The sequence below is a fragment of the Tachyglossus aculeatus genome, chromosome 9, assembly GCF_015852505.1.
Source record: "Tachyglossus aculeatus isolate mTacAcu1 chromosome 9, mTacAcu1.pri, whole genome shotgun sequence".
In the NCBI taxonomy this organism is placed as follows: Eukaryota; Metazoa; Chordata; class Mammalia; order Monotremata; family Tachyglossidae; genus Tachyglossus; species Tachyglossus aculeatus.
Window position 1 is genome coordinate 22,040,049 of NC_052074.1, and position 23,880 is coordinate 22,063,928.

Genomic DNA, 23,880 nt, shown 5'->3' on the forward strand with positions numbered 1-23,880 from the left:
GTCCGATGCACCACCACTCATCCTTCCTACCTGAAGCTCGCAGCCTGAGGAGTGATTTTTAGCTTCTGTCCTCTATCCCAACAAACGATGCAAAACCTAGCAATTTCCTTCTGAAGATTCGGGTCTACTCATTTCTGTCCATACTCTTTGGACAATCCCTAATGTAGACTCTGTTCACCCCCTCCCTGGGCAGCTTCAGCATTCCTCACAAGTCTTCCCAACTCTTAAAGTGTGGCCACCAAATCACTTTCCTTGATCCTGTGACTACAACACTTCCTCCTTAAAACCAGGAAAGCCAGATTTTCAGCTATGAGCTCCAAGGCGCCATCCTATTTATCTTCTGCTTTGCCGGCCTACCTCCACCCTTGCAGCTAGGTTACTCACTCATCAACTCCTATGACTACTCCTCCATGACATACTCCCTCATGATCCATCATCTCCAAGTCTCTGTACCCTTCACCGCCAACTCAAATGCCTCCTTCTTCCCGTCTCTCGAATACAGTTCTGCCTTCGTGCATCTCCTCCATGAAATCTTTCCTGGCTACAGGGAACAAGGCGTAGGCTTACCCCTTGCCCAACATAGCCAACAGCAGACTTCACTCCCCAAACTCAGGACCTGAGGATCCTACAAGTTTACCTTTTTTCTACAGCATTTTTGAGGGCAGGATACAAGTCTGTGTTTCCAGCAAGGCACAATGCCATCTATACATTCAGTTGCCACTCCATCCATTTCCATTGTTATTGGGAATGGTAACTGCCACCCACCTCTCCCCAGCTACCCTGACCTTACCGGGTCTACTAGATATATCACTTCCCCTTTTATGATCCTCCAGAATTGGGGAAAAAAGTTCTCCAGCTGCACCAGGCATCCCATCCCTCAATTCCTCCCTCCTCAGCTATATCAAACCGAGTTGTTTTGCAGGGCTGTACCCGAACTTAACAAACTCCCTGCTGCCTTTGTGTCAAGTACTACACACCCACAACAAGGTTATGAAGCCCTAAAGGTTCCAACCTTAATCCACCTCATTCAGTCAGTCTCTCACTGACTCAACAAGGGGACCTAGGCACCATGGTCTGAACTTTGCTGTCTGCTCGCTTCTTCCTCTCCTCTCCAACTCCTTCTCCCTTTCCTGCTTCCTTCAGTCTTTTCCCTCATGAGAACCCCCCTGCTTCCCACCCCCTAACTGCAGAGATAATAGTAACTGCAACATTTGTTAATGCTTACTATGTGCCCGCAGATGTGGATGAGTTGTTCATCTACACCTTCAGCTTCGATTACCATATCCACTAGGATGACTCTAAAATCTACCTCGGTAGCCCTGACCTCTCTCCTCCGCAATCTCCCATCTCTTCTTGCCTTCAGGACTTCTCCACTTGGATGTCCTGCCTCCTCAAACTTAACATGTCCAAAAACGAACTAACACCTCATCTTCCCTCGAACGTTCCCAACACTGTTGACAACACCACCATCCTCTCTGCCTCACAAGCCCGCAACCTTGGCATTATCCATGACTCAACTCTCTTCTTCAACCCACATACTCAGTCACCAAATCCCGTGGGTGCTAACTTCACAATATCTCTAAAATCTGCACCTTCCTCTTCATCCATGCTGCTACTACACTGATTCAGGTCCTTGTCATAGCCCGCCCTCTACTACCGCATCAGCCTCCTCACTGACTTCCGTGCCTTCGGCTCTCCCTTTTCCAGTTCTTACTTTGCTCTGCTGCCCATCTCGTTTTTCTAGAAAATCGCTCTGCACACGTCTCCCCGCTCCTTAGCAATCGCCAATGGTGCCCATCCATCTCTGCAGAACCTCCTCATCACTGGCTTTAGGGCACTTCATCAGCTCTCTCCACCCTGGGGCACTCCCATTGCAACCCCGCCCACACACTTTGCTCCTCTAACGATCGATCAACGGTATTTATTGAGTGCTTACTATGTGCAGAGCACTGAACTAAGTACCATACAACAGAATTCGCGGACTCATTGGGCCGCAATCTCTCTCAATAGGCCACCTCTTGCTCACACACCCTTCCTCCTGGAACCTCCTCCCCCCTCATCTCTGACACACCACAGCTCTCCCCATCTTTAGAGCCCATCTGACGTCACATCTCCAGAAAACCTTCCCTGACTAATCCATACCCACCGCGCAGTTGGTTACTCACCTCACTCCCACCCCCACAGAACACTTATGCCCATATCCTTTGACTCAGTTACTTCCCCGATCGGTAATTTGTTTTAATGTCTGTTTCCCCCGGTAGAATATAAACTCTTCTACCAGCAATGATCACGTCTACCTACTCTTGTACTCCTCTCCCAAGGGCCTGGTTCAGTGAGTGCTCCGCGCAACGTAAGCACCCAATAAATACCGCTCATTTATTAAGAACCCCTAGAACCCACAAAGGACAACCCCAACATTTCCCTGCAGTTCTGGCCTCAAGGAGAAGGGGGATGGGGAGACAGCGAAAAGGAAAGGAGAGGCTGGCTTTCTCCCCAGTCACTAATGACCTGGCCTAGATTAGGCCACTGACCTGGAAGGTGACCCCGGGGGCCCCTTTCCAGGGGGTTAATGAGGCTGCTCAGGGCTCCTGGGCCAGCTAGCCGCGGGGTGGGCCCCTCTCTCTGTGAACTTGGAGGGCAAGAGAGTGGGGAAGAGGGGGAAGAGAGGACGGGGCCATTCGCATCAGTAGCCATGAGGCTAATCCCTCCACGCTCTCTCCTTCAGCCAAGGTGGCGCATCTTGGGGGATGCTCCCCAAACGTTCCCGGCTTCCACCCGACCTGCGAGGAAGTTTTGTCTGTAAACCTCCGGCAAACTGCCCCACAGCTCCTTTGTCTCCCGGCCCCTCCTCATTCCATCTCCTTCTCCCCAGGTTCTCCCCTTGGCTTGTCTAATGGTATTGTGGTTATCTAGTCTCCAGTGTTTGTAAACACTGTAAATCACACACAGATAAGGTTCCTACCTTCGAAAAAAATGTGGAGAAAGGAAATCTTCGTTTGGGGAAAAACTGGAAAGTGGAAGTGTTCAAGAAATTTGGCAGAGGGTGAGGGGCTGGAGTTGGGGCGGGGGGAGGGGGGGGAAGGGGAATCCCTTTGGTCAGGAGGTAGATTTCGGTTATAAATTCCCTTCCATTTCGTAGCAGAAAGCTTGCTTCCTCCCAGATGGATGGATATTCTGGCATCCCCGGGCTATTTTCCACGCTTCCCTCCCTCCGGCCAGCCGGCCCACCCTCCTTTCCCCAAAACACGCTGCTCATGGCCGGCCAGCTCTCTTCCTCCTCTTTGTTCCTCCTGGGCCACGACAGAGCCCACGGCCTTGATCTCGTTCACTTCCCTCTGCCAAAAATCCAACAGCGAAGGGACTGGGCACAACAGAGATCTCCCCAGATCCTTTCCTCCGCTCCTGACCCGAGTGCCAATTTCGACACGCACTCCCAGCCTGGAAAAATCACCGCCAACTGCCACACAATCCAACACCAATTTCGCTCTCCCCATTCTGGTTCCACCATCGCTGGGCCACGGCGAACCTGGCTTTTTCCTGGAGAGTTGCTCGTCAGGCCCGGTTTCTCCTTAACCCCAACCCGCCCCCACCATTTCCCCGAAGAGCTGAGCTCCGAGGTGGGGGCCTAGCTCGAATCTGTCCCCTTAGCGGGCCCGGCCTACATCGTGCTGCTCCCCGCACCAGGCCGCGATGCTTACTTCTGTCGTCTCCTGCCTGGTGGCCCTCTGGCCTGGGGACTTGTACTTCCCAAGCGCTTAGTACAGTGCTCTGCACACAGTAAGCGCTCAATAAATACGACTGATTGATTGACTTCGGACTCTCTCCGCCCAATGGGCCTGCGGATGGTCCCGGATCACCCTTCCCTAGCCAGGGGGGGAAAAAACCTTCCGTCCCCTATCCTGCCCTGGGGCCTGGGGCTGCTCTTCCCCGCAGCCGGTCCTGTCGCCTAGTCACCGCAAACTCTCCCTCTCCCTCTGTCTGCACTGGGCTGATCAGGGGGCGACCTAGGGGGTTCCCTAAGGAGGAGGCACCGCAGCCGGCCCAGCCCTAAATAGGGGGCCGAGGGGGGGAGAAAGCCCAAGAGATGCACCCGATCTCACACCCAGTCCCACGTCCAGAGGAGCGTACCCTCGCTGCCACAAACCCCCATCCTGGCTGCACTCAATCAATCGTATTTATTGAGCGCTTACTGTATGCAGGGCACTGTGCTAAGCGCTTGGGAAGTCCAAGTTGGCAACACACAGAGACAGTCCCTACCCAATGGTGGGCTCGCCGTCTAAAAGGGGGAGAGAGAGCCCAAAACCAAACACGCTACACTCCTCTCCTTGCACCCAGAAAGTGGTTCAGAAATGCCCAACGACCCCCGGGCACCTACCCATTAGGCCAGGTGCGCACCCCTCTGGTCCGGCTCAGGTGTGAGCCCCCCCTGGCCCTGCCGCTCTGCCTGGGGCCGCCTGCCTTGGGGGAGGGGAGAGGGGGAGATGGGGCTGGGGGCCAGGGGAGGGGACATGGTGGGGGGGGGGGGGGGAGGGAAGGGAAAGGACCGAACATTTTCTTTGTCTAGGAACTCCAGCTCACGTGGGGCCGGGCGGAGTGGCTGGTTGGCTGGGAGGGGACCCGAGGAGGGGGCCGGCTCACACACGCTGGCAGCCCGCCAGCCCCCTCTTGTCTGGTCGGCCGGCGCTGGGCCCGGAGGGAGGCCCACTCCCCCCCTCTGTCCCCGCCCCAGCCCCCTGGAAGGCATTCACGGAGGCTGGGGGGCCGGGCAGGGGAGCCCAAGAAAAATGGGGTTCTCCACCAAGTACGAAAAAGGCCCCGCAAGAAGAAGGGGCCGAGGGAGAGCGGCAGGAGATCCCACGGCGCACTGCCGGGCGGCGGAGGAAGGCTCTGTAATCAATCAATCAATCAATCAATCGTATTTATTGAGAGCTTATTGTGTGCAGAGCACTGTACTGAGCGCTTGGGAAGTCCAAGTTGGCAACATCCAGAGACGGTCCCTACCCAACAGTGGGCTCACGGAGAAGAAGCAAAAATCCCTCCTAAAAGGCATCTTAGCCCACCTCCTCCTGCAAGCCTTCCTGTGAGCCCACTGTTGGGTAGGGACTGTCTCTCTCTGTTGCCAACTTGGACTTCCCAAGCGCTTAGTACAGTGCTCTGCGCACAGTAAGTGCTCAATAAATACGATTGATGATGATGCTAGACGATCAGAATCTTATAATAATAATAATAATGATAGCGTTTATTAAGCACTTACTATGTGCAAAGCACTGTTATAAGCGCTGGGGAGGATACAAGGTGATCAGGTTGTCCCACGGGGGGCTCACAGTCTTAATTCCCATTTTACAGATGAGGTAACAGAGAAGTTAAGTGACTTGCCCAAAGTCACCCAGCTGACAATTGGCGGAGCTGGGATTTGAACCCTTGACCTCTGACTCCAAAGCCCGGGCTCTTTCCACTGAGCCATGCTGCTGCTGTAATCAATCAATCAATCGTATTTATTGAGCGCTTACTGTGTGCAGAGCACCGTACTAAGCGCTTGGGATGTCCAAGTTGGCAACATATAGAGACAGTCCCTACCCAACAGTGGGCTCACAGAGAAGAAGCAAAAATCCCTCCTAAAAGGCATCTTAGCCCACCTCCTCCTGCAAGCCTTCCCTGACTAGACGATCATAATCTTATAATAATAATAATGATGATGATGGCGTTTATTAAGTGCTTACTATGTGCAAAGCACTGTTCTAAGCGCTGGGGAGGATACAAGGTGATCAGGTTGTCCCACGTGGGGCTCACAATCTTAATTCCCGTTTTACAGATGAGGTAACTGAGGCCCAGAGAAGTTAAGTGACTTGCCCAAAGTCACCCAGCTGACAATTGGCGGAGCCGGGATTTGAACCCTTGACCTCTGACTCCAAAGCCCGGGCTCTTTCCACTGAGCCACGCTGCTGCTGTAATCAATCAATCAATCAATCATTTATTGAGTGCTTACTGTGTGCAGAGCACTGTACTAAGCGCTTGGGAAGTACAAGTTGGCAACATCTAGAGACAGTCCCTACCCAACAGTGGGCTCACGGAGAAGAAGCAAAAATCCCTCCTAAAAGGCATCTTATCCCACCTCCTTCTGCAAGCCTTCCCTGATTAGATTATCAGAATCTTATAATAATAATAATAATGGCATTTATCAAGCGCCGATCAGAATCTTATAATAATAATAACAATGATGATGGCGTTTATTAAGCGCTTACTACGTGCAAAGCACTGTTCTAAGCGCTGGGGGGGATACAAGGTGATCAGGTTGTCCCACGTGGGACTCACGGTCAATCCCCATTTTACAGATGAGGTAACTGAGGCTCAGAGAAGTTAAGTGACTTGCCCAAGGTCACACAGCAGACACGTGGCGGAGCCGGAATTCGAACCCATGACCTCTGACTCCAAAGCCCGGGCTCTTTCCACGGAGCCACGCTGCTTCTCTGTAATGCGGAGAAGAAGCAAAAATCCCTCCTAAAAGGCATCTTATCCCACCTCCTCCTGCAAGCCTTCCCTGACTAGACAATCAGAATCTTATAATAATAATGATGATGGCATTTATTAAGCACTTACTATGTGCAAAGCACTGTTCTAAGCACTGGGGAGGTTACAAGGTGATCAGGTTGTCCCAAAGGGGGCTCACAGTCTTCATCCTCATTTTACAGATGAGGTAACTGAGGCACAGAGAAGTTAAGTGACTTGCCCAAAGTCACACAGCTGACAACTGGCAGAGCCGGGATCTGAACCCATGACCTCTGACTCCAAAGACCAGGCTCTTTCCACAGAGCCACACTGCCTCTGCTGGCTTGACCTTAGCTATTTATGTCCACTCTCAGCGTTTGTACATTTGATTCGATCGAACCGTTGGTTGGATTTTTCTGGTTCCACCGCTTGTGAATATTTCTACGTCCTTTTACAGTGGAAGCCCCTTGTGGGCAGGAGACATGTCTTGTGTGTCTGTTGTATTTTCCTAGAGCCAAGTCTCAGTGCATTGCTTTCATTAGGGCTTCAATAAACACCATTACTACTACTACCGCATCTTCCCAGGAGCGGGGCAGTGTGGATGGTGGAGAGGAAAGGCTTCCCCTGGGTGTCTGAACTCAGTTTCCCCATCAGCACTATATGGCTGAGATGGATGATTGATGAGGGTCCAGATAAGGGACTTCATTTGGCCCTGCTCTACTGAGTTCAGATGCATTTTCTGAAAAGTGAGAGCAAGAATTTAAAGGCTCGGTCAAAACACCTCTCCCCAAGCAAGTTTTTGCAATCCTGAAGAACAGTGGGTCCCAGCCTTTCTGTTCTCCCTGAAATTACCCTGTCCCATCAATCACTGGTACTGTACTAAGCGCTTGGGAGAGTACAACGGAGTTGGTAGATACGTCCCCTGTCCACAAGCAGCATACAGTCTAGAGGACTGTCCCGTATAACTTGTCTGTGTAGCCTTTTTTCGAAGCAGCGTGGCCCAGTGGAAAGAGCGCGGGCTTGGTTGTCAGAGGTCACGGGTTCGAATACCAACTCCACCACTTGTCAGCTGTGTGACCTTAGGCAAGCCACTTAACTTCTCTGTGCCTCAGTTACCTCATCTGTAAAATGGGGGTTAAGACTGTGAGCCCCAAGTGGGACAACCTGATCACCTTGTATCCCCCCCAAGCTCTTAGAACAGTGCTTTACACATAGTAAGTGCTTAACAAATACCACCATTATTATTATTTTTTTCCAGGGTATACATAACATGTATATATGTTGGTACATATTTATTACTCTATTTATTTATTTTACTTGTACATATCTATTCTGTTTATTTTATTTTGTTAATACGTTTGGTTTTGTTCTCTGTCTCCCCCTTCTAGACTGTGAGCCCACTGTTGGGTAGGGACTGTCTCTATATGTTGCCAACTTGTACTTCCCAAGCGCTTAGTACAGTGCTCTGCACACAGTAAGCGCTCAATATATACGATTGATTGATTGATTGATTCCAGGGCATTCATTCATTCCATCGTATTTATTTAGCGCTTACTGTGAGCAGAGCACTGTACTAAGCGCTAGGGCATGAAACAGACTCCCACCAACAGCACCCCCACGGTGCTTAAACGCTGTTGCTTCCCCTTGCCTGTCTCCCCCTCTTCCTGAAAGCCGGGGACACGTCTACTAACTCTACTGTATTCTTTCAAGAGTTTAGTACGCAGTAAGTACCGAATAAGTACCACTGACTGGACTGATTGACTGATTAACAGCAACACAAAAGAAGGCCAGGCCCTGATGGGGAGAGAAATTGAGGAGTCAATTGCAGATTCCCTGCCTTCTTAGACCCAGTGATCAGATGGTTTAACTAATAATTGTGGTATTTGTTAAGAGCTTACTATGTGCCAACCACTATGCTGTTAGGGTAGATACAACACAATTAGATCAGATACAGTCCCTGCCCCAGTGTATGGGGGTGGGGGAGCTAGTTTCCAACAGACCTCAGAGCACAATGGGGTAAAAGAGTGCAGATGTGCATTCTGACCCACCTCCAGTGAAAAATTTTGAATCCCACCGCCCTCCATTCCCAAATCGGCCCCCACTGAAAGACAATCCTGCTCCCCCAGCGGAAGGGAATTTAGCCCAACCCAGGCCCTCGATTTACAAAGCCCAGGTGGCCCTGAGGGGAGAGGTGAATGCAAAGTGATTGCAGCAATGATAAGACATTTGTAAAACAGAGGAAGGGGGGATCTGTAGTCTGCTCCAGGGCTAGGGGGTTGGGGAAGGGAAAGAGGCAGTCTTGGAGACCGGCTCTCCGCTCCCCAACTTGTCCAACAAGAGTTGGGTTTTTTGTTTTATCTCGATCTAGGGCTTAACTTCTCTGGGCCTCAGTTACCTCATCTGTAAAATGGGGATTAAGGCTGGGAGCCCCACGTGGGACAACCTGATTAACTTGTCTATACTCCAGCGCTTGGAACAGTGCTTTGCACATAGTAAGCGCTTAACAAGAACGATCTAGGGGGCTCTCTTTTGCCCCCTAGAATCTATCCCTCTATTCTGGAAGCCAACTTACTGCTGATTACAAGAAGCAAGAAAAGGAGGCTCATGCACACAGACGCATTTAGGCCACACTTAGAAACTCAAAGCTCTAGCAGCCCTTCCCTCCTTGTTTCTAAGTCTGACGCTTTCACCATCCAAGCAGACCCATTAAGGCATACATATGGAGACACAGACCCCCCTCCAAAAACAAGTGGTTCCCTTCATGGCACTGAGGTTCTCCGGACTTTTTCTGACCACTCAGATCTACGCGTAACCTTTGGGCATTTGATATTCGCCCCACCCTCGGTACTTACATAATAATAATGGTATTTGTTAAAGCACTTACTATGTGCAAAGCACTGTTCTACATGCTGGGGAGGTTACAAGGTGATCACTGAAAAGAGAAGCAGTTTGGCTCAGTGGAAAGAGCACGGGCTTTGGAGTCAGGTCATGGGTTCAAATCCCAGCTCCGCCACTTGTCAGCTGTGTGACTTTGGGCAAGTCACAACTTCTCTGAGCCTCAGTTCCCTCATCTGTAAAATGGGGATTAATACTGTGAGCCCCCCGTGGGACAACCTGATCACTCTGTAACCTCCCCAGCGCTGAGAACAGTGCTTTGCACATAGTAAGCGCTTAATAAATGCCATTATTATTATCAGGTTGTCCCAAGGGGGGCTCATGGTTTTAATCCCCAGAGAAGCAGCATGGCTCAGTGGAAAGAGCACGGGCTTGGGAGTCAGAGGTCATGGGTTCAAATCCCGACTCTGCCGCTTGTCAACTGTGTGACTCTGCGCAAGTCACTTAACTTCTCTGTGCCTCAGTTACCTCATCTGTAAAATGGGGTTTAAGATTGTGAGTCCCACATGGGACAACCTGATCACCTTGTATCCTCCCCAGCGCTTAGAACAGTGCTTTGTGCATAGTAAGCGCTTAACAAATACCAAAATTATTATTATTATTATTACAGATGAGGTGACTGAGGCACAGAGAAGTTAAGTGACTTGCCCAGAGTCACACGGCTGACAGTTGGCAGAGCTGGGATTTGAACCCATGACCTCTGACTCCAAAGCCCGTGCTCTTTCCACTGAGCCATGTTGCTTCTCCATCCACAAATTATTCACATTAACCCCTGCCTCACCCTCTAAATTTACCATGGGCAGGGAACATGTCTACCAACTCGGTTGTATTGCATTTTCCCAAGCACTTAGTGCAGTGCTCTGCACACCGTAAGCACTCAGATACCATGGACTGCCCTCTGGATGCCAGCTTCTGCTCAGCCTTAAGCTTCCCTGCCTGCGATAACTTTTTTGGGCCAGTTGGACACTTTCTGCCTGGGAGGGAGGGATCCACCACTCCCAAACACCACAGCCTTCTCCAGCTCCAGAGGCTGTGGTTAGAGGAAGGTGTGGCTAGAGAGAAGAGTGCTTAATCAATCAATCAATCAATCAATCGTATTTATTGAGTGCTTACTGTGTGCAGAGCACTGTACTAAGCGCTTGGGAAGTACAAGTTGGCAACATATAGAGACAGTCCCTACCCAACAGTGGGATCACAGTCTTAAAGGGGGAGATAGAGAACAAAACCAAACATACTAACAAAATAAAATAAATAGAATAGATATGCACAAGTAAAATAAATAGAGTAATAAATATGTACAAACATATATACACATATACAGGTGCTGTGGGGAAGGGAAGGAGGTAAGATGGGGGGATGGAGAGGGGGACGAGGGGGAGAGGAAGGAAGGGGCTCAGTCTGGGAAGGCCTCCTGGAGGAGGTGAGCTCTCAGTAGGGCCTTGAAGGGAGGAAGAGAGCTAGCTTGGCGGATGGGCAGAGGGAGGGCATTCCAGGCCCGGGGGATGACGTGGGCCGGGGGTCGATGGCGGGACAGGCGAGAATGAGGCACGGTGAGGAGATTAGCGGCAGAGGAGCGGAGGGTGCGGGCTTACTTCCTGGTCTAAGTAAGCCACTGTTGGAATGGCAATCGAGGGAGACCTGGACTTTAGACTAGTATCTCTTCATCGTCCTTGATACTTTCGGCCACTCCGTGGATGCGCTAATAAGGACAATTAACCTAGGGACTCCTACCTCTCCCGGCTAGCAGAATCCCAGACAGCTGGCCCTGCATGGGACAACTGGAAGAGGGTGGGAGTGTTGTTGTGTCCAAGACACCAATACCCTGACCCACTGCCCTCTCATGGTCTCCGCTGCTCCATGCCATACTAGTTCTCCCATTTCCTGGGAGAGGAGGTGATGGTGACAGCAGTGGTTATCTGCACTGTGGCTCAATGGAAAGAGCATGGGCTTTGGAGTCAGAGGTCATGAGTTCAAATCCCAGCTCTGCCACTTGTCTGCTCTGTGACCTTGAGCAAGTCACTTAACCCCTTCTAGACTGTAAGCCCACTGTTGGGTAGGGACTGTCTCTATATGTTGCCAACTTGTACTTCCCAAGCACTTGGTACAGTGCTCTGCAATCAATCAATCAATCAATCAATCGTATTTATTGAGCGCTTACTATGTGCAGAGCACTGTACTAAGCGCTTGGGAAGTACAAATTGGCATCACATAGAGACAGTCCCTACCCAACAGTGGGCTCACAGTCTAAAAGGGGGAGACAGAGAACAGAACCAAACATACCAACAAAATAAAATAAGTAGGATAGAAATGTACAAGTAAAATAAATAAATAAATAAATAAATAAATAGAGTAATAAATATGTACAACCATATATACATATATACAGGTGCTGTGGGGAAGGGAAGGAGGTAAGACGGGGGGATGGAGAGGGGGACGAGGGGGAGAGGAAAGAAGGGGCTCAGTCTGGGAAGGCCTCCTGGAGGAGGTGAGCTCTCAGCAGGGCCTTGAAGGGAGGAAGAGAGCTAGCTTGGCGGATGGGCAGAGGGAGGGCATTCCAGGCCCGGGGGATGACGTGGGCCGGGGGTCGATGGCGGGACAGGCGAGAGCGAGGTATAGTGAGGAGATTAGTAGTGGAGGAGCGGAGGGTGCGGGCTGGGCAGTAGAAGGAGAGAAGGGAGGTGAGGTAGGAGGGGGCCAGGTGATGGAGAGCCTTGAAGCCCAGGGTGAGGAGTTTCTGCCTGATGCGCAGATTGATCGGTAGCCATTGGAGGTTTTTGAGGAGGGGAGTAATATGTCCAGAGCGTTTCTGGACAAAGATAATACGGGCAGCAGCATGAAGTATGGATTGAAGTGGAGAGAGACACGAGGATGGGATATCAGAGAGAAGGCTAGTGCAGTAGTCCAGACGGGATAGGATGAGAGCTTGAATTAGCAGGGTAGCGGTTTGAATGGAGAGGAAAGGGCGGATCTTGGCAATGTTGCGGAGCTGAGACCGGCAGGTTTTGGTGACGGGTTGGATGTGAGGGGTGAATGAGAGAGCGGAGTCGAGGATGACACCAAGGTTGCGGGCTTGTGAGACGGGAAGGATGGTAGTGCCGTCAACAGAGATGGGAAAGTCAGGGAGAGGACAAGGTTTGGGAGGGAAGACAAGGAGCTCAGTCTTCGACATGTTGAGCTCTGCACACAGTAAGTGCTCAATAAATACGATTGATTGATTGATTGATTCTCTGTGCCTCAGTTCCCTCATCTGTAAAATGGGGATGAAGACTGTGAGCCCCATGTGGGACAAACTGATCACCTTGTATCTCCCCCAGTGCTTAGAACAGTGCTTGGCACATAGTAAGCGCTTAACAAATACCACCATTATTATTGAAGGGCAGAACTTCCACTCTTCCATTCTTTAGATCTTCCTCTCTACCTACCCAGAAGGAATGAATCCTGCAGTGCTGCTTCTCAAGGGCAGCCTAGGATCAATTCTGTGAACCCAGGCTAACTGCAGAAATTTCTGGGCCACTGCTTTCTCTTGCCTCCTTAAATGTTATTGGTTCCCAGACTGTACAACAAGGGGCTAATTTAGGCGACCAATGACTACTCCATTGATCGACTGCATTGGGACCTGAGCTGTGGTCAATGAAGCGATAGCATTTACTGAGTTATCAGTGTGACCCAGATTCCCATCAGGTTAGTTCAAGACCAGGGGTCAGAGTGACGATGAGGCCAAGGGAGAGGGCAAGCCAACTGACTCCTAGCCTGTGGTGGGGGTCTCTTCAATTAATCAATGGTATTTATAAAGCACTTACCGCATGCAGAGTACTGTACTAAGCACTTGGGAAAGTACAGTACAGTCTCATCCTGAGGAATGGAGACTTGAGCCAGGTCTATTTATTTATTTATTTATTTTACTTGTACATATCTATTCTATTTATTTTATTTTGTTAGTATGTTTGGTTTTGTTCTCTGTCTCCCCCTTTTAGACTGTGAGCCCACTGTTGGGTAGGGACTGTCTCTATATGTTGCCAAGTTGTACTTCCCAAGCGGTTAGTACAGTGCTCTGCACACAGTAAGCGCTCAATAAATACGATTGATTGATTGATTGATTGATTACAGGGCAGGGCCCATTCTAGGAAGAGAGAGGTACCGGCACTGATTTGGGGCAGGACCCTGAGGCTTGTTTCCTGTTGACTCCCTTCAGTCCAGTCAAGGGAACATACTATCAGCAATTAGTCAATGGAATTTGGCCTTTTTGTGCAGCTTTTCAGGGCCTACCAGTTAAATGAGGAGCTCCTGAACTTATTATACACCCTCAGCCCTACAGCACTTATGGACATATCAATCAATCAATCGTATTTATTGAGCGCTTACTATCCATAATTTATTTTAATGCCTGTCTCCCCTTTCAGACTGTCAGCTCCTGGTGGGTAGGAAATGTGTCTACCAAACCTGTTCTAGTGTTCTCTCCTGGGCATTTAGTAGAGTGCTCTGCACACGGGCACAGGTGACACAGAAGGGAGAGAGAGTGGGGAGTGCTTAGTCAGAGAAGGTCTGTGGGAGGAGATGTGATTTTCAAAAAGTTTTGAAGGCGGGGAGAATGGTGGTCTGGTGTACATGTGGGGGAAGCAAGTTCCAGGCCAGAGGGAGGACCTTCCGTCATCCCTGAAACAGGGACTGTCTTCCCCGGGTGAGGAACTGCTGGCCCTGACGATTAGGGGAAGGCTTTGGAGCACGTTTCCGTGTCTCAGAGCATGGCCTTCACTTCACTGTCAAGTCCTGGCCTCCTTGGGGTGGAAAGCTTTAGCAGTAGGAGTTAGGAAAGAAGCCAGCAAACTGTGGCTCCAACTAGAAACATACCTCAGGCTGAGTGTTCCCAAGCCTGTGGACAAACCTCTGCATGTCTTAGCCCTCCTGTGTCCTCTTCTGATCCCACCCCTCCCTCCCCACTATGCTCAATGTGTTTGTTTTAAAAGCTCCACACCCAGACTACAGCTCCTTGATCCTGTTGGTGCTGTGGGGACCATCACCTCTGCCATCCCTTCAGCACGGCCCTGCCTCCACTACCTCCAAGGTGGCGGCCAGCCACTGACCAGATGATTGCGCTGGTAGGCAGCATGGCTAAAAATAACCACTGAGCCTGACACCATGGAGTGAGAGGGACCTGTTGCTAGGGAGACAGAGGGAGGGAGACAGCAGCAGAAAATTGAGTTGGGGGAGAAGGTGAGTGTAATAAATATGGATGGGGCTGAGACAAGCTGAGGATGTAGGCTATGGGCCTCTGGACTGGCAAGGGTCCCAGGCCCTCTCTCAGAGAGCCCCTGCAACTCCCTGGCAACACCTGCCTATAAGCACCGGCCAAAGCTTGAAGACGCAAACACCTCCCCTCCCAGATAAATCTATCACCACGGAAACCACTGCTGCTGGGGCGAAGTACAGGCCCCTGGCAGGGAAAGGCCTCTGCCTGGAGCTGGTTTCTATGACAACATTCCCTCCCGCCCCCTCCCCACCCTTCCCAACCCTTCAGACAAGAAGTGGGCCCAGCTGGGTCTTGACTGGCATACTCAGCCCTGGAGTTCCTGCCTGCCTTGAATCCCTGCCCCTGTAGAATGGAGGATGAGCAGGCCCTCAACTAACGCTGTCCAGGACAGGATCCTTTACTAAAACAAGGTTCCCCTTGCTTTAGGGGGCCAAGAGGGCAAGCCACAGTTTATTCCCTATTTTCCTTTGTCCTAAGTAAAGAAAATTTCCTCAAGTGCCCTTTTAACCAGTCTTCTCCAGAAAACCAGAACATCCCCCGTGATCCACCCCAAAACCTATTCTGGACCTTATCTCCCAAGGCTTCTGGGGCTTTCCATCCTCCACAGAAAATAGTAATAATTACAATAATAATATTGCTAAGTACTGGGGTAAACGCAGGAGGGCAAGACACAGTTTATTCCCTATTTTCCTTTGTCCTAAGTAGAGAAAATTTCCTCAAGACCCCTTTTAACCAGTCTTCTCCAGAAAACCAGAACATTCCCCTGTAACCCGACCCAAAACCTAGCCTGGACTTTATCTCCCAAGGCTTCTGGGGCTTTCCATCCTCCACAGAAAATAGTAATAATTACAATAATAATATTGCTAAGCACTGGGGTAAACGCAAGATAATCAGGTCACAGTCCCTGTCCCATAGAGGGCTCAAGGAAGGAAGAAAGGAAGGAAGGAAGGAAGGAAGGAAGGAAGGAAGGAAGGAAAGAAGAAAGGAAGGAAAGAAGGAGGAAAGGAACCCCATTTTACAAATGAAGACACTGAGGCACAGAGAAGTGAAGTGACTTGCCCAGTGTCATATAGCAGGCCAGTGGCGGAGCCGGAATTAGAATCCAGGTCCTCTGATTCCCAGATTTGTCATCTTTCCTCTATGTCAAGCCACTTCTCATAACAAGATAACAGGACAGAACTACACTGATTCCACCAGGGCAGCTGCCCCCCATCTTCCTGCCTGTTTGGGGCATCATCCATGACTCCTGGGGCCATAGCCATGCCGCAGGTTTACATAATCAATCATGATTATTGACGACTTACTGGGTGCAGAACACTGTACTAAGCACTTGGGAGAGTACAACAAAACAGAGTTGGTAGACATGTTCCCTGCCCACAATGAGCAGCATTTCATCTGTGTAGGGTTGCTTGCCTGACCCCTCCTCTACTCAGGCAGGATTTCTGCTCATTATGATAATAATAATAATAATAATAATGACATTTATTAAGCGCTTACTATGTGCAAAGCACTGTTCTAAGCGCTGGGGAGAATACAAGGTGATCAGGTTGTCCCACTGGGGGCTCACAGTCTTAATCCCCATTTGACAGATGAGGTAACTGAGGCACAGAGAAGTTAAGTGACCTGCCCAAAGTCACCCAGCTGACAATTGTCAGAGCCAGGATTTGAACCCATGCCCTCTGACTCCAAAGCCTGGGCTCTTTCCATTGAGCCATGCAGAGAAGTGAAGTGACTTGGCCAAAGTCACACAGCTGACAACTGGCGGAGGTGGGATTTGAACCCGTGATCTCTGACTCCAAAGCCCGGCCTCCTTCCACTGAGCCACGCTGCTTCTCCTTCATTCAGCAGCAGGCTTGAAGATGGCTGCAATTTGAGGGGAGAATCACAACACAGACACAGACCAAGGGTCTGCAAGCGTCACCAAAGCCCTTCAGGTTGACAGTGGTGATTTCCAAGGCAGTTGGAACAATGTACATGATACTGAAGTGACACTGTTACCGTAATTCTGGGTTCCTTCTCTGCTTCCTTTCTCACTGCCTCACAGACACACCTCCTAGACCAGAAGGCTGAAAGGATAAAGGGTTGCAACCATTCCTACTAGTGCTCGGCTTCTCTATTACTGCCCCAAAGGGTAAACCCTGAGGAGTTCTCTTCGACTCAGCCTTCTCTCACCCCAGACTGGAGGCAATAGGCCCAGAGAAAAGATTGTGATTTCAGCAACCTGGAGTGAACCAAGACCACCAGACAGGAGCGAAGAATGAAAGGCAAGGAGCAGAAACTGTCCCCCTGGATGGAGGCAAGAGCATCACCATGGCAACCAGGAGCTATGTCTGCCTGGCTGGGCACAGTGCTCAGGTGCTGCATCTGAGGACCCCTGTGAAATTAGACATCGAGGAGAGAATAGACCCCAGCAAATGACGGGGTCCACATCAACCCTTCCCTGACCCTTGAGGTCCCCAGGTTGGGACCCAGGGATTTGGTTCAGAATGGACCCTGTTGGGTGCCCCAAGCTGAACTTTAGCCTTTAGGATGACCTGGAGCTAGATAGATTTTCTGGGGCTTCTTCAAGCCAGAGCATGAGCCCATGTGAGTTTTTCTGAATACTGCCCTTCCAAACCCTAGCACCTTATTTGTAGAAGGAAGAAAGGATGAGGTGCAAAGTCTGGAAGGAAGGGCAAGAAGGTGTTCTTCATTTCTTTCTTGTCAAATCCAATGATCTCTACTCCATCCTAATCCTCCTCAACCTCTCAGCTGCCTTCACCACTGTGGACCACCCCCTTCTCTTGGAAACGCTATCAACTGTGGCTTCACTGACTGTGTTCTCTCCTGGTCCTGGTCCTCTTATCTCTCTGGCCATTCATTCTCAGTTTCCTTCACAGGCTCCTCCTCTTCCTTTCACCCCCTAATTGTGGGGGTCCCTCAAGGTTCATTTCTGGGTCCCCTTCTATTCTCCATCTCCATCCACTCCCTTGGAGAACTCATTCGATCCCACGGCTTCAAATACCACCTCTATGCGGATGATACCCAAATCTACATCTCCAGCCCTGATCTCTCTCTCTACAGCCTCACATCTCCTCTACTTGGCTGTCCTCCTGCCACCTCTAATTTAACATGTCCAAAACCAAGCTCCTAATCTTCCCACCCAAACCCTGTCCTCCCCTAAACTTTCCCATCACTGTAGATGGCACCACCATCCTTCCCATCTCACAAGCCCATAACCTTGGAGTCATCCTTGACTCCACTGTCTCTTCAACTCACGTATTCAATCTGTCACCAAATCCTGTCGGTCTCACCTCTAAAAATCGCTAAAATCCTACCTTTTCTCTCCACATTAATACAATCAGTCATCCTCGCCCACCTGGATTACTGCATCAGCCTCCTTGCTGATCTCCCAACCTACTGTCTCCCCCCACTCCAGTCCATAATTCAACCTGCTGCCTGGATCATTTTTCTAGAAAAACATTCAGGACATGTCATCCCCCTCCTCAAAAAAACTCCAGTGGTTGCCCATTCACCTCCGTATCAAAAACTCCTCACCATTAGCTTTAAAGCACTCCATCACCTTGCCCCCACCAACTCGCCACACTTCTCCCCTTCTACAACCCAACCTGCACACTTTGCTCCTCTAGTGCTAACCTTCTCACTGTGCCTTGATCTCACCTATCTCGCCATTGACCCCTAGCCCACATCCTGACTCTGGCCTGGAACGCCTTCCCTCCTCAAATCCGGCAGAAAATTACTCTCCCTCCCTTCAAAGCCTTATTGAAGGCACATCTCCAAGAGGCCTTCCCAGACTAAGCCCCATTTTTCCTCATCACCCCACTCCCTTCTGCATCACCCTGACTTGCTTCCTTTGCTCTTTTCCCCTCCCAACCACACAGCACTTATGTACATATCTGTAACTTTATTTGAGTTGATGTCTGTCTGTCTCACTTCCCCTAGACTGTAAGCTCATCGTGGTCAGGGAATGTCACTATTTATTGCTGTATTGTACTTTCCCAAGCACTTAGTACAGTGATCTGCACACAGTAAGCACTCAATAAATACAATTGAATGAATGAATGAATGGATTTCCCAGGAAAGGCCTAGAGTGTGGCCTCTTGTTTTCTCCAACTTACCACCATTTTTGGACTTCTCCCCCAAGGCCCCACAACTTCTCCCAGTTCCATTAGGCTCCTTCTTCTCCAAGTCCTTTCCTTGCTCCTTCCTTTCCCTCTCTGCTGGCCCAAATCCTAAAGCCTCAATGACTTGCTGTAGTTCCACCTTCCCTCTTGTTCTCAAGGAGCTGTTGCTTTTCCTGCCTCATTCCTCCAGTGCCCACCAAATGAAATGCTTTCCCACTCTTCCTTGCTCTTGTTCACTTCAGCAGTGCATCTATTGCCAAACCTAGACTTTGATTCTTGTTTGGTAATGCCAGTGTTAGTCCCATGACAAGGATGGATGGGAAAAAAAAATCACATCCTACCTCACACATTTGCCAGGAGTTTCCCTGGCCAGTGGCCAAAAAGATTCCCAGGGTGGAGCTCTCCCTGCGGGTTTTCCCTCTGTCCCTCCTCCAGCTCTGCCACTGTGTCTGGCTCTGCTCTTGGGCCATCTCTCTCTCTCTCTCTCTCTCTCTCTCTCCCCTCTCCACCCCATTCCCCTCCCCTTATGCTTCCGCCCCCACCAAGCACAGCTGGAGCTTGCATCTCTATTCCTGACATACCCACTCTTTCCACAAAGGACAGTGAGAGGCTGGGAGTGCCCAGGGCTGGGAGCCAGAATGTCTAAGTCCTATTTCCCACTCCATCTGTGGCTTACTTGATGACATGAGGCTGATAATCCACCTGAACACGGGTTACACTGCCTTGGGCAGCCTCCTCGGAGGAATGGGGAGCTTGTGGCTGAAAGTTTTGGTGTTGGAGGATGGAAAGGAATGCATATAATAATAATAATGGCATTTATTAAGCACTTACTATGTGCAAAGCACTGTTCTAAGTGCTGGGGGGGATACAAGGTGATTAGATTGTCCCAAGTGGGGCTCACAGTCTTAATCCCCATTTTCCCGATGAGGTAACTGAGGCACAGAGAAGTTAAGTGACTTGCCCAAAGTCACACAGCTGACAAGTGGCAGAGCTGGGATTTGAACCCACGACCTCTGACTCCAAAGCCCGTGCTCTTTTCACTGAGCCACGCTGCTTCTCTATGTCATGGAGGGAGAGTCCTTGGCCAGATGTCTCTCCTAGGGGTTCTGATTTAGTGGTAATGGGCAACAGGAGTAAAGGATTGGAATCTGAGCCTCAGCCCGCTCTGCTGAGGGAACTGAGTTCTCAGGGCTCCCTCTCTTAAAGGTACAGATCCATACACCCTGAGTACCGGGCAAGGAGAGGGAACAAAGCAAAGGTCAGCCTATAGGCTATTTCTGAGGAGAGTCAACCTCCTCCTCTCTTCTACCAACCCTCTTCTCCAGCTTAGGAAGTAGCTATCCAAATGATATTAAGCACTTAGTACAGTGCCCTGCACATAGTAAGTGCTCAATAAATACCATTGATTGGTGATGGTGTAACTGTAACCCTCTAGGACTTCCATCAGGCTGCTCTTCCCCTGAGGATAGACAGGAAGCAGAGCAAGCCAAGCACCCTGCATGCTGTCAACCAGTACTCAAGAACCACGCTTGGATAAGGAAACAAATTGCCCGCTACCCATGGGGAGTCAAGGGAGAGGAAGTGGAAAGAGAAAAGAGGACGAGGAGCGGGACAGGAAGAAGGGAAAACAGAACACAGGCTGCCAGTTAAGCCTTCTTTTTTTCGTCGGGGGCGGGGTGGGGGGTGTCTCAGCAAGATTAACTGGGTCTTTCTCTATAGGTGACCATCCATTACACCTTGCCCTCTCCTCCAACACAAAGTTAGAGTGCTCCCCGCTTTATCTCCAAATGCTGGTTTAAAGAAAGCAAAGACACTAAAGAGGAACTATCAGGGGATTGAGAAGAAGAAGAGCAGCAGAAGGGAAAGGTGGCAATGGAACTGCAGAAGTGGTCTGTACCCTAGATATCTCAGTCCTGGAGAGGGGTGCCGGGCAGGAGTGAGAGTATCCCTGTCTGCATGAAAATCTTTCCTCCTCCTTTCTCATCTCGCTCTGCTGCTTTCCAACTGCTTCTTCCTGCTTCAGGTGTTAAAGAAGAGGAGACACAAGGAGGGAGTTCACGGGAAAAATCATATGGGCCTGGAAGAGAGATACCGAGCACCTGGAACAAGAGGGAGTCTTGAAGAGCCAAGGCTCACAGCCTGGCTGAGGCAAGATCCCTGAGCTTCTATGGGAAATAGAACCCATGATTCCCCCCCAAGACACCTGTCCCCCCCGCCCTCCCCCCCCCCCCCACGTTTCCCAAACCCCCACCCCCGATTTCTCACTCACTCAGATCACCCCAGCCAGCCAAGCCCCAGTCTCAGGGAAGTTGGGGGATGCTCAGAGGCGTCTCTGCCCTTCTCTTCCCCTTCCCCAAACTGCCCTTCCTTCCCATCAGGCCTGCCTCCAGCAGCCCACAAAGCCTGGGACCTAAAGGGTTACAGGCTTTCCCAGAAGGATTCCAGGGAACAATGAGTTGATTCAATGGGGAGTCAGCAAGGGGAGATAGCTACAGAGAGCCAGGTAAATGGGCTTTAAGAGCAGCTTGAAGACCACATTTCCATCCCAAAGGACACACACAATCCTCTGGAGCCAGGACCTCTTCCTCTTCCACCACCCCAAATTTGCTTTGGAAACCTCAGGGTACCTCCAGTTCTTCCCAGTGTGCTCTCCCAGGGGGCAATTCTGCCCTTCCAGCTCTGCCCCAACCATGTCCTTCCCAATACCCACTTCTCCATGCTCCCTCCTTAACAGCCTCACTCTCAAATACCATTGCCTTTATGCGAGGCACTACAGCCACTGCCCCTGCCCTGCCCTTCCAGACTGCCATTCTCCGAAGGCAGCATCCACAGACAATCATACCTAGATGAGATGAGAGAGTTATTCAAAATATTTAAACAATATAGAAGATCTTACTTGTCTTCCTATTTTTGTCATTTGCTTTGTTCCTTATCCCATCTTGGCCTTAAGAAGGTCATTGAAAGAGAGGAGGGGAAAGCACTCAGCAATTCCCAAGAAGGGAAATTGTCCTCTCAGCAGGGAACCATTTGGAAGAATAGTGAGGGTAAATCAGGACAAAGAGGGGGGAGAGGATAAGTAGAGCAGGAATTGAAAATGAGGAGGAGAAGCCTTATCTCCATGCAAAGTGAAGTGAGGAACCAGAGGAGTATTTTTCGGATCAGTGGACACTGTTAAAAGGCAGGGGGGAAAGAGTATTTTCAAGGCAGCAGCAGTTTGAACTGAGAGCAAGAAAGACAGGTTGGAAGAGAGGAGGCTGGCAAAGAGCAGCTATGGAGCCCAGGGAGGGCTTAGGGTTAGGGTGGAGGTCTCATAGACAAGAAGCAAAGGGCAAATGCCCTGGTGCTGTTGATGCTGTCACCTCACAGGGCCATTTCTGTTATTGTCAGGCCCTGGGAACACTTGACCAGACAGCTCCAGGCTGAGACCGAACTGAAGAACTCCAGGGAAGCTATGGTTATTCTGGGCTGGCCAGGAGTTTAGGTTCTTCCAGGATCTCTGGAGTTGTACTGGGGCTGCCTCAGAGCTGAACCAGACACCCCTCATCAGCCTCAGCCCCCACACCGCTCCAGTGCCTTCTTCCCTTAGAACTGGCTAGGAACTGAGTTAGCTTCCAAGGGAGAGAACCAATCAGTGGCATTTGCTGAGCATTTACTGTGTGCAGAGCTCTGTACTAGGCCCTAAGGAGAGTGCATTACAGTTAGTAGACAAGACCCCTGCCCATAAGGAACTTACAATCTAGTGGACAAGTCACACCCCAGGGAATCCACCCCATGGCATTCCATACTTTGCCCTACGAATGTTGAGGCCTCAGGAGTTGAGAAGGGAGAAGAGAAGGATCCAAGAGATATTGTGAAAGGAGGCAAGGAAGGATTTAGCAGAGGGTTAAATGTGGAGGAGGAAGAGAAAGACAACTTATTTCAAGAGCCAGGTTAAATGGGGATATCTTGGGGTATCTGAGCCAGATTAAATTGGGGTACCTCAGGGCATCTTTGCTGTGATAGGGAAAATGGAAGGCGGCACGACTCAATTATCTTGTGCCTTCAGTTTCCTGTGCAAACATACACAAAGATTTGTTCTTGTTCTGGAGCAAGAGTCCGCCACCCAGCAGAGAGCAAATGGGGTCTCTGGATCCTGAGAATGTTTGCTCCCAATTTGGTTTACTCAATTTCCCTCCCATCCCAGCTCCCAGGCTGAACGTCAGAATGTCAGAGTAGGTCAGGTCAGATCAGACCATGGGGAACCTGGGGAAAGCCTGGGCAAGCTGCTCTCCCCTACCCCCCAACTCCTGCCCTCAACCACCCTCTGGTTTCCACTTCCTCTCTATGTCTCATTCTCGAGACAACTGCTCCTGTTCTAAGGCAGGGCACAGGGAGAAGAAGAGGAATGTCTACTTGGGTCCGAAGGGACAGATGTGACAGAGGAGGAGGGGCTAAGAAGAGCAAGACTATAAATAGGAAAAAGGCTCAGTCAGGCTTATCCATCAACATTATAACAACAATCACAGCAGTGGCAGTAGCAACATATCTGATCCTTTCGAGTCTTTCTCCTTGGAGCACCACAATTCGCCCACATTCCAGTCCCTCTTTCTTCCTCACAGCCCACAGGCCAGACTGAGGTTTGGACAGCACTGCCCATATTATAGAGGGGCGGGGGCAGTGACCTACCCAGAATCTCAGAGAAAAAGCCTCCAGGCACCTGGACACCTGCACACCACCCTCACCCTCCTCCCCTCTTCCCACACCGGGCCACCACCCAGCTCCTTCCAACCCCTGAGCCCCAACCCCAGCCCTGTGTTGGAAATGAGGGTTAAGGATCCCCTTTTCCTGGTGTGCAGCCCACAGGCCCCTTACCTCCCGCTTCCAGCGTGCTAGCCATTCATCTCGCTTGCGCTTGCTGATGTAGTAGGGATCACCTGCCTGGAAGGTGAGTCTCTGCATGGGTCGCTGGCGCAGGCTTGACTCCCAGCCCAGGCCCCCTCGCAAGCGGCCCCGGGAGCCCTAGGAGAGAGACAATCACACACACACACACACACACACACACACACACACACACACACACACACACACACACACACACACAGAGCCAGCATGAGTCCTAGGGAAGCCCAGACACCATGTCACTAAGGC

The 23,880-nt window shown here is 50.5% G+C and overlaps 1 protein-coding gene across 2 annotated transcripts in view; it reads right to left on the reverse strand.

Annotated features, from left to right (window-relative positions):
* The window catches only part of DNMT3A (DNA methyltransferase 3 alpha), an 87,207-nt gene that overhangs the window by 20,916 nt on the left and 42,411 nt on the right, over positions 1-23,880 (reverse strand). The window contains exons 5-6 of one of the 2 annotated variants that reach the window (XM_038751399.1): positions 23,605-23,751; positions 20,651-20,770 (exon numbers count right to left, since the gene is read on the reverse strand). In XM_038751399.1, coding sequence (XP_038607327.1) covers positions 20,651-20,770; positions 23,605-23,751 — 267 coding nt within the window. The remainder of the gene's footprint in view (positions 1-20,650; positions 20,771-23,604; positions 23,752-23,880) is intronic. The other variant, XM_038751400.1, reaches the window with a different exon arrangement.